The 11,653-nt window shown below is 41.6% G+C and overlaps 1 protein-coding gene across 4 annotated transcripts in view; it reads right to left on the bottom strand.

Annotated features, from left to right (window-relative positions):
* Positions 1-2,017: 2,017 nt before the first annotated feature.
* TGOLN2 (trans-golgi network protein 2) overlaps positions 2,018-11,653 on the bottom strand; it is a 32,051-nt gene continuing 22,415 nt past the window's right edge. For all 4 annotated transcript variants that reach the window (XM_073622199.1, XM_073622200.1, XM_073622201.1 and 1 more), the window contains one exon: positions 2,018-7,598. In XM_073622199.1, the coding sequence (XP_073478300.1) occupies positions 7,593-7,598 (6 nt within the window). In that variant the 3' untranslated portion in view covers positions 2,018-7,592. The remainder of the gene's footprint in view (positions 7,599-11,653) is intronic.

Genomic DNA, 11,653 nt, shown 5'->3' with positions numbered 1-11,653 from the left:
GGCCCGCTCTCTCTCCTGAATGGTTGACTTTGATTGACAGCAGTGGGAGCCAATGTCGTCGCTGCTGTCTCAGACAATCAGGAGGGAGAGTCCCGGGATGGCCGAGGCACTCATGGACATCGCTGGATAGAGAAGGGCTAAAAAGTACTAGGAGGGCTGCTACACACAGAAGGTTTTTTTTTTTTATCTTAATGCATAGAATGCATTAAGATAACAAAAAAAAAAAAAACTTCTGACTTTACAACCACCTTAAAGTTCATGTGTGTTTAAAGGCAGGCGTCCCAATACTTTTAACAATATAGTGTATTTCATGCTATTGCTGCTATTCTGCCCATATAGCCACACAAAGGAAACATACATTCCTTTTAGTGTGTATGTATATGTGACTTTTCTCTTCTTATTATTGCAGAAGCTCAGGAGGGCTGCAAATACCTGAATGCTGACATGTGAGCATACACACTCAAATGGCCAATGCTTGAAAAAGGCAATACCCGCAAAAAAAAATCCACTACAACTTCAAATGCACCTATATTTAGTGGGGCACTTAAAGGAGAAGTACAACCTCGTTTAGCTGTACTTCTCTGGATCACAGGAGTGCAGTTTGTTCTGCACTCCTGTGACCCGTTTTCAGCAGACTGAAGCCCCTGTTGGCTGACATCAAAGAGCCGACCCAAGCTTTGTCAAGATCACAACAATGAAGTCAGGATCCGCTCACATGCCTGGACCAGCACCCTGTTCAGAATCTCAGCAAGCCACCGAGAGCCTTAGCCAGCTGCTCCTGCCCCCTCCACAGCCAAGGACTCCGATGAGCAAGGAGGGGGCAGAGCAGACAGCGGTGACTGACAGTCACCAGCTCTCTGCTCATGGAGAATTGAGAACTGAGCGATCAGCGGTGTTTCATCCCTCGGTTCTCAGTGTTAGAGCTGACAGGGGACCGATGCTGCATCCACCTAGATAAGTATGATTCAGAAAAAACAAACATACTTCTCTCATCAATTGAGGGCTAGTTCACACCACAATCCCCATGTTCAGTGTCCATTAGAGATACTGGCACCTCTTGAAAGCCTGTTTCTTTTTTTTTTTGCCAAATGACACTTTATAATGGGGCTAAAGTGCGGTTGCAGTCCTATTTGATGTCAATGGATGAGTGGAACAGGCGGAGCTACCTGTCAGTCTTCTCTGGTTGAATTTTACAGTTTAGGTAGGTCGCCAAAACACAGCTCATTTGCTTGTTTTTACTGCCCCCAGCTCTACAGAACTAAACCAGTCCATACCGATCAACAGTAATACTTCTACACCAGCCGTTTTCAACCTTTTTACCCCAAAACCCTTGAAATTTGTTTCAGATCTCTGGGAACCCTTGAGAAATAATACATTTTTGCAAAACATTAGTGTGATTACTACATTTTAGAACCTTCTAAATAGAATGTAACATGCCTAGCATATTTGACACCATGTATGACACTATGCATGCTCTGTTTGACCTGCTTAGTAATAATCTTGAAATTATAAGAATAATAACAGAAAGAAATGCAGACAGAAATAATTGTGATGCTGTATTGGTGGTTAGTGTAGGGAGATCAATTTGCTCAAGCTCACTGTTAATGGAGCACCCAGGAACCCCTTGCAACTTCAGGAGGAACCCTGGTTGAAAAAAGGCCACTATATATAGACAAGAAAAATGTTTCCAATGGAATGAAAGATGGAAAACAAAAGTTAGAATCTTCATGGCGGTGCATAACTTGAACCTCAAAGTAGATTGCACTCATACGGCTTTCATTTATATTGTTGTTCAGACTTTATTGCAGTCATTCATTGCGTTTTGCCCAAAGCAACCAATCTCACAAGGACATCAATCAAGTATTCGGATCAGTTGATATGGACACCTTCTCCACCACTGCCACAGTTTAATAAATCTACTACAACCTCAACTACAAAGGCAAAAATATATCTGTGGCAAATGGGTCCGATAACCAATGCTCCTTAATTATTAGAAATTAATAACACACCACTCATCAAAAGGTGCAAATTCCCCAGTTTTATTTCAATCAAACATATAAAAAAAAAAAACCAACAAATTTTAATGTTATATTTCTAATTTATAAAGCAGTGTTTAATCAATTTATTTCTGATTGGTAAGTCCCATCTAAACATTTTAAGGTGGCCAAGTACCATTCAATGTTCCACAGGAAGTGACATTGCGCTCCAAGTAGGCTTCACCTTTGAACCACATTACTGGTCTAGTAAATCATAAATAAAGGGTGCACAAATCATTTTACCTATGCATGCAGTGCATGCCTGCATTCTATGGTTAACAAAAGGATGCATCAGTGGTCCCTGAGTCTAGTTACACTGAGTGATCAGACACAAACACAATGCTGTCCCTCAAAGTGTCTTTGATCAAAGTGTCTTTGATTTCCATACCACACAGTGACAGCCATTTTAAATTCTAGTGGCATCAGGTGTAAATAAACAGGCCTCATGCATGTGAATGTGTTTAGGTCACAAAAACGTGCCCACTGTGGACTAGTTGACAACTGCACTATAATTTGATCCCCTGTAGACGATTCACAAATCTACCCGGAAACCTTATATATTATTATATTTTAAATAACTTATAACGTATTCCCCAACAATGTACAAATCATGTCACATTCATTTGACAGCAGAATGTAAAATCTTGAACAAAAAATAAAGAAAAACACAAAATCAAATAAAAAAGTATTCACATATATAAAACTATTTCTAGCAGAGGAGTGTAGCGGTTTGTTTACAATTTTTCAAGTTTACCTAGAATTTTACCTCGGATCAGGGTAGCACTAGTAAGATTGGAAGCAGGAGTCATTCCACATATCTGTAGAAGAAAGGAACGAGCTACATTTACAGTGAGGGAAAAAAGTATTTGATCCCCGGCTGATTTTGTACGTTTGCCCACTGACAAAGAAATAATCATTTTTAATAGTAATTTTAATGGTAGGTTTATTTTGACAGCGAGAGACAGAATAACAAAAATATCCAGAAAAACGCATTTCAAAAAAGTTATAAATTGATTTGCATTTTAATGAGTGAAATAAGTATTTGATCCCCTATCAAATTGGCAAGATTTCTGGCTCCCAGGTGTCTTCTATAAAAGGTAAGATCTGAGATTAGGAGCACTCCCTTAGTGCCCCTAATCTCAGCGTGTTACCTGTAAAAAAAAAAAAAACATCTGTCCACAGATTCCAATCTCTCCACCATGGCCAAAACCAAAGAGCTGTCCAAGGATGTCAGGGACAAGATTGTAGATCTACACAAGGCTGGAATGTGCTATAAGACCATCGCCAAGCAGCTTGGCGAGAGTGTGGCAACGTTTTGTGCTATTATTCACAATTGGAAGAAACACAAAATAACTGTCAATCTTCCTCGGTCTGTGGCTCTATGCAAGATCTCACCTCATGGAGTTTGATGGATCATGAGAACGGTGAAGAATCAGCCAAGATGGGCTCATATCGCATCGCAAAAGGTATTGGTTTTAGGGATCGGAGCATTTGCACGAGTACTCGTGCAAATGCTTAGTATCAGCGCAACCCTACCTCTCATCATATCTTTGGATAGTCAACATCCGCCACGAAACATTTCACAGACTGGATTAAGGTGACTGATTCACCAGCAAGACTATAAATTCTGGGTATATTTCTGACTCTTAGAAGGCCACTAGCATGAGTGGCAAAAAAGGCCAATAGAACATGACAAACTACTACTAGCTATGCCACAACATGGATAAATGAAAATCTTCGCTCGCCCAAACTTACATGTGCCACCCATGATCATGACGTAAAATGGGTAATATCTACATGATGACATTAGGAATATATTATATTTAGAGCTGCTTTAAGACAACACCTTACAATGCTGAATTGTGTGGTTAGTGCAAGACAACATTCTATAGCACAAGGGGAACATGTAAAACTTTTTTTTTTACCATAGTGCGAAACGCAGTCCTACAACAAAAGGCACGAGCACAGGTAAAACAGCACAGCCATTCACAAACTATATCTCTTGATGCTCTGCCACTGTACTAGCTGAATGAGGTAAGCTAAGCACCTTGGCAGAAGCAGTTTGACAACATTGTGCAGCTTTAAAGCTGTCCAATCAAGGCTAAGCTCTCTGTACTCAACCGTTGGCCCTCCAGCTATTGCGAAACTACAAGTCCCATCATGCCTCTGGGAGTCATGCTCTTAACTGTCAGCCTTGCAATGCATCATGGGACTTGTAGTTACGCAGAAGCTGGAGGGCCACCAGTTTGAGACTCCTGCTCTAGACAAATATAGTTTGTGGGGAGAGGTCTCAATCTCATTTACACCTACAAGATAATCAGCTACTAGAGGAAATATTGCACCTCTGTCATTTGGACATACAAAACATTAAAAAGTGCTATTCATACTATGCAAAGCATGTGCTGCTATAAAATAAAGCAGAGCATAAATGGAGTAAATTGCCTCAGGTGAAATAGCACCACATGTGTTTTATGTGTCATATCAAAAGGAGAACATTAGGCTGAACACATAATGCAGTCATATAAAGAAGTAATACATCCATCTTTCTTTTTGTATGTCTTTTTTTAGCACGATTTGGCAAAAAAATAAAAATGCTCTATATCCCACGTCTGCTTGGTATACAACCCCAAATCCCACCCCCCCCCACACACACACCCAATGGACCAACTTTGCTAGGTGGACACGATGCAGTTCACGAACGACATAACGGAATTTTGGTAAACATTATAAAATAAAAAGCTTTCACAAAAATAAGGGCCATTTCACATTTCTGCAATTTGTTTTGCAAGCATTTTAATTGCATTATCATTGTACTCAATATAATGTGCGTTTTGATGAATGTGTATGCCGCAAGCATTGTTTTTTTTTTAACATACCATACCTAAAAAGCACAGGTGTAAATGGGATCCAAATGGTTTAAAGTGTAGACCAGATTTGGATGATAACTGCAATTGTCCCATCCTCTAGGCTTCCTTCACACACCTGAGCTTTTCATGTAGTTAATAGTTATAGGTTTTAGATACATCCCATCCCTTATCCATATAGGCACATGGATTAACACTCTTCCCTAAAACCTGGATGTGTGAATGAAGCCTCTGCATGCAAAAAAAGGGGTCCCTCAATGCCATTACACCCTTTGTCCATAACATCAGCTTAGAAAGTGAATTCTAAACAGAAAGTGTAGTAAAGGTCTAGCAATGATATATTTTTTAGCTATTAAGGGTCTCTTTTTTAATTGTATTTAATATAGGGAACTGAAGATAAGTGAGTAGAAGCAGGTAAAATAAGTCATTACAACTACTCTTTCACCCTGCTTAAAGGGGTTGTAAATCCTCATGGTTTTTCACCTTAATGCATTCTATGCATTAAGGTGAAAAACCTTCTTTAGTGCTGCCCCCCCCCCCCCCCCCCCCATTTTACTTACTTGAACGCTGTGGTCCTCTGGCCGGGAACCAGCACACCAGCTCTAGCTGGTGTCTCATGTCCTGATTGGATAGATTGATAGCAGCGCAGATATTGGCTCCCGCTGCTGTCAATCAAATCCAATGGCGCAGCGCCGAGGGCCGAGTCCTGCATTCTGTGTGAATGGACACAGATGCAGGACTCAGGAGTGTGCCCGCATGGGTGTCCACCTTAGGAGAGTCTTCTCCAATGTGGACACTCGATGCAGGAAGGAGCCACCAGCGCTGCTGAGGGACCCCAGAACACGAGGTTCGGGGCCACTCTGTGCAAAACGAACTGCACAGTGGAGGTAAGTATGACATGTTTGGTATTTAAAAAAAAAAACAAGGGTTTACAACCCCTTTAACATTAAGTTAGGTGAATGGTATTAGAAGAAGCAGTAAAGCAGGAGTACTGTGTAGCACTGCAGAGCCTACATAAGTAATAAGGAAATATGGCTTCCCTGTTGTAAACAAAGATTCTTAGAATATTAACACAGACAAAAACTATTTACATCAAAAACAGATCTGTTTTAAACACGTAAAAAAATATACACTAAGACTATACATTCCTTTAAAAAAAAACTGATGGCACTGGGGACTTGGGTGCTCAGAGACAAGGCGGCTGTTGTTCATGCAGACATAAAAATTCTTTCTAGCATCTCAGGCGGTGGGTGTTGCCTTAGACACAGAAACTTAGCTCAGCCAAGTGGTATAAGGGTAATAACAAAAGGCAAGCAGTCATGTGCTAGTGTGATAGACATGAGACTGTCACCAAAGTGGCTAGCTATCATGCTATATTTAGGCTATATACACTGAGCTAGTATTGCTTTCCATTCATGCATGTTTCTTTCGTATATACACAGGACCTGCATAAAGTAGACCTAAAAAGTCAGGTCAAACATACTTCTCTGCAACCTGTTTCTAGCAGGTAATAGGGCTGATTTACTAAATCTGGAGAGTGCAAAATCTGGTGAAGCTGTACATGGTAGTAAATCAACTTCTAAATTCATCTTGTTCAATTAAGCCTTGACAAAATAAAAATGGAAGCCGATTGGTTTTTATGCAGAAGTTGCCCCAGATGTTGCACTCTTTAGTTTTAGCAAATCAACCCTATTTTGTATACAGCAGAAATAGTCTATTCGCGGCACACCCCTCTGCCATGTAATCAAGGAGAAACATTGGCTGTTAGAATCCAAAAGCAGAACCCAATTCCAAATATCCTGGAAAATAATTTTAAAGAAAAAAAAAAAGACAGACATTATTTCTGTATATGTTATTTAAAGAAAATAGCAATTTAGCCTATGATATTTGAACCATATGTATGAAACCTCTGGCAGGTTGAAGCTACTACTATGATTGTGAAATTACGGGTTAAAAAAAAAAAAAGATCAAATATTATCAAATAATTAAATAACAAACAGTATAGGCACAAAATCTCCATGTATGCACTGCTCTAGTATCACAGAGTAGCCCTCTTATGTCCTGTACACACAATAGGATTTTCCGACAAGAAAATCCATGTTTTTTTCCGACAGATGTTGTCTCAAACTTGTCTTGCATACACACGGTCACACAAATCTTGTCCGAAATTCCGAACGTCAAGAACGCGGTGACGTACAAGATGTACGACGAGCCGAGAAAAATGAAGTTCAATAGCCAGTGCGGCTCTTCTGCTTGATTCCGAGCATGCGTGGAACTTTGTGCGTCGGAATTGTGCACACGCGATCAGAATTTACGACAACCACGGATTTTGTTGTCGGAAAATTTGAGAACCAGCTCTCAAATTTTGTGTGATGGAAATTCCGATGGAAAATGTCTGATGGAGCCTACACACGGGTCGGAATTTCCAACAACAAGGAAAATCCTATCGTGTGTACAGGGCATAATAGTAGTAGGCCAATCTAACAATTATGCATGTGAAAATACAATCTAATTGTGAACTATAAATATGGACAATAAACTCCAATTTTCCCAGTACAGATCTACACAGGCAGGAAACCTGGTTGCTGGTGCTGGATGAAGGATTTTTAAAATAATCAGGTGAAGTGACTTGTGTGCAGAACCTGGACTCTTTTTGGATGACGTATGGTTCAAGTAGACTCCGAGAGAAAGCTCAGATCTGAAAAACAGGACAAGGGATTAAAATGGATCTCCAATTTTAGGCCACAACCACCTTGTAAAAACAAAAACAATATAAGTAACTGAGTATTTGTAGAAGTGCTTTACAGTAAACTGCACTCAATATCATCTTAAGCAGTCCCTCTCTGGATACAATCTTACAGTTTGGTTACATACCTGACTGACAGCGGCTGCCTGCGTAGAAAAAAATGCACATATTTGTGCTCTTTCGCTTAAACAATAGCAGCTTTAGGGAGCGTTCAAGCTTTCTATACAGGTTTTCTCATGACATCAAATAGGTAATAACTTTTCCCCACATGAATCCAGGGTACCAGGTCAAAAGAACAGGTAGTGTGCAAAAATCTTTCAAATACACATAAAAGGTAGCAGCAAGAACATACCGAGTAGTGTGAAGAAGAGTTAAAGTGGTTGCAAAGCATCAAGATTTTTCACTTTAATGCATTCTATGCATTAGGGTGAAAAACGTTCTGCACTGCAGCTACCCCCCAAACCCCCCCTTTTTCTTACCTGAGCCGATCTGATCCAGTGATGTGCACGAGTGCAGCAGCTCCAGCCGCTGTCTCTCGCCTCACTGGACAGGTTGATAGTAGTAGGAGCCATTGGCTCAAGCTGCTGTCAATCAAATCCTGTGACAAGGGAGCAGGGGGGCGGGGCTGAGTCCCACGGTCCGTGTCAATGGACGCAGCAGCGGGACTTGGGAGCGAGCCCGTCCGGGTGCCCCCATGGAAAGCGGCTTTCCATAGGGGCACCCAATGAAAGGGAGGAGCCAGGAGCACCAATGGGGCACCCCAGATAAGAAGGATCAGGACTGTTCTCTGAAAAACCCTTGCACAGAGCAGGTAAGTATAACAGGTTTGTTTTATTTATATATATAAAAAAAAACAAAAAAACCCAAAAAACGAAGGTTTACAAACACTTTAAAACCTATGACAGTTTGCCCATTGATGCTTTGGTACAGTGCTGGGCTATGTCTGTTATAGAGACAGAAAAGCTAGTACGGTATATTCAAGCACTGCAGTGACCTCTTGTGGTTACTACATGCAGTGTCACTTTTACATATAGTACATGCTAAAAACTGGATAAAACTTTGAAACAGACATTTCCATATACAGTACTGTGCAAAAGTTTTAGGCAAGTGTGAAAAAAAGCTGTAAATAAGGAATGCTTCCAAGACTTCCAAGAGCTCGCAAAGGCCAGAAAACATCCCTCTAGTCTGGAAAGTGACACATTCGTGCCAAAGTTTGAAACCACAAACGAGAAGTAAAATTCTGTATCTGCTTACAACAGATAAGTGAAGTGATAACTGAATCATTTCAGCACCTGGGAGTTTGCCTATGAACTAGTGTACCTTTGTTCAGTTTCCATGATCACGGTTTTAAAGTGGTTGTAAACCTTAAAAAAAAAACAGCAAGACAAAGGCATAATGAGCTACGTATGCATAGCGCGGGAGCCGCGGAAACGGCACAGTCTACGTACGTGCCATTGCTTCAGTTTGCTTAGGTGCACATGTGCCGATGACGTTGGCACATGCAAATACAGGGATATCTCCTAAACCGTGCAGGTTTAGGAGATATCCAGTGTAGCTACAGGTAAGCCTTATTATAGGCTTGCCTGTAGTAAAAAGTGGTTGTAAAGGGTTTACAACCACTTTAAATGAACATATAAAACTTTTGTACAAGTTCTCCGTAACAAAAACTGATTTTATTATAATTATTTGTATGCATTTAAGGTAGGGTTGTCCCGATACCGATACTAGTATCAGTATCGGGACCGATACCGAGCATTTGTGCGAGTACTTGTACTCGCACAAATGCTCCCAATGACAGATCCGATACCTGGTACCGGAAGTCGGCGGGCGGAGCGGGGATCGGTCTGGTAGCGGTGGAACCTCGTGAGGGTAAGCTGGCCGGGGCAGGGATGCAGGGCGCCGCCGCATATTTCCTCCAAAACGGTGACCGGAGCCGTCACATTTGGTACAGGAAGTGACGTTCCGTGTGTCCGTCGGAGGGTAAACATCACGACGCCCATCTTGGTACACCCTGCACTCAGCTGCAGTAAGCCAGCAGCGGACATCTTGTTACACCCAGCCCACATAGTTTGGGCTGGGTGTAACAAAATGTCCGCTGCTGGCTTACTGCAGCCAAGTGCAAGGTGTACCAAGATGGGCGTTGCAGCATACATACTAGATGTTAAATGATATGACTGATGAGAGCCAAGGAAGGATTTTGCAATCCTATATGCCATATAGCATTGCAAAATCCTTCCTCTCCTCTCATCATTCATGTAATTTATTATGCAATTGCCAATCAGTGCTGCATTTCAGTGCCCATCAGTGCCTGCCCATAAGTGCCGCCTATCAGTGCCATCTGTGAGTGCCGCCTATCAGTGCCATCTGTGAGTGCCCATAAGTGCCGCCTATCAGTGCCATCTGTGAGTGCCCATAAGTGCCGCCTATCAGTGCCATCTGTGAGTGCCCATAAGTGCCGCCTATCAGTGCCGCCTATCAGTGCCATCCATAAGTGCCGCCTATCAGTGCCATCCATAAGTGCCGTCTATCAGTGCCATATATCAGTGTCCATCTGTCTGTGCCCATAAGTGCCATCAGTGCCTATAAGTGCTACCTATCAATGCCCATAAGTGCCGCCTATCAGAGCCACCTATCAATGCCCATCGGTCAGTGCCATCTATCAGTGCCCATCACTCAGTGCCACCTATCAGTGCCCATTAGTCAAATTGTCACATGACATTAGAAAAAGTATCGATAATTGGTATCGGTGAGTACTTGAAAAAAAGTATCAGTACTTGTACTTGGTCTTAAAAAAGTGGTATCAGGACAACCCTAATTTAAGGGCACCTGGGAAGTTCCATCCTTCCTTAGGCTACTTTCACACTGAAAGTGCCCGGTGTTAGCGGCTAGTTTTAGCGGCCCTTTACCGTCGTATTAGCTGCGCTTTTCGGCCGCTAGAGGGGCGCTTTAACCCCCGTTAGCAGCTAAAGTACCCCTGTTGCGCCGCTGCTGAAGCGCTTTGCAGGCACTACGGCAGCGCTGCCAATTCATTTCAATGGGCAGGGGCGGTTTAAGAGCGCTGTATACATCGTTCCCAAACCGCCCCAAAGATGCTGCTTGCAGGATTTTTTCTAACATCATGCAAGCGCACCGCCCCAGTGTGAAAGCACTCGGGCCTTCACACTGGGGAGGCGTTTTTCAGGCGCTATTTCTAGCGCTAAAACGCCTGAATAACGCCTCAGTGTGAAAGGGGTCTTACAGTTTGTAATGTTCAGTCCGACAACATTAACCTCTTCCACTGCAATCCAGTGGAAAAGGGAGATTTAAAATACAGTTATGCTCAAAAGTTTGCACACCCTGGCAGAAAATGTGAAAGTTTGGCACTGATATTGAAAATATGACTGATCATACCAAAAAACTGTCTTTAACCACGTCAGCCCTGGAAGGTTTTACCCCCCTAATGACCAGGCCATTTATTTGCGATACGGCACTGTTATTTTAACTGACAATTGCGCGGCCGTGTGACATTGTACCCAAATAAAATGTATGTCCTTTTCTTCCCACATATAGAGCTTTCTTTTGGTGGAATTTAATCACCTCTGCAGTTTTTATTTGTTTGTGCTATAAACAAAAAAAGACCAACAATTTTGAAAAAAATAATACTTTTTACGTTCCTGCTATAAAACATATCCAATTAAAAAATGTAAAAAAATCTAAATGTCTTCCTCAATTTAGGCCAATATGTATTCTGCTACATATTTTTGGTAAACAAAAATCCCAGTAAGTGCATATTGATTGGTTTACGCAAAAATGATATAGCGTTTACTGGAATATATTTATGGAATTTTTATTTATTTATTTTTACTAGTAATGGCTGCGATCAGCGACTACTAGACTGCGATATTGAAAAATCGGACACAACTGACACTCTTTGGGGACCAGCAACACTAATACAGTGATCAGTGTTAAAAAATATGCACTGTCACTGTACTAATGAAACTGGCTGGGAAGGGGTTAATATCAGGAGC

Source organism: Aquarana catesbeiana, linkage group LG03 (genome assembly GCF_042186555.1).
Source record: "Aquarana catesbeiana isolate 2022-GZ linkage group LG03, ASM4218655v1, whole genome shotgun sequence".
NCBI lineage: Eukaryota > Metazoa > Chordata > Amphibia > Anura > Ranidae > Aquarana > Aquarana catesbeiana.
The sequence above is the reverse complement of the archived record's forward strand: the minus strand, read 5'-3'. Positions and strand labels throughout refer to the sequence as shown.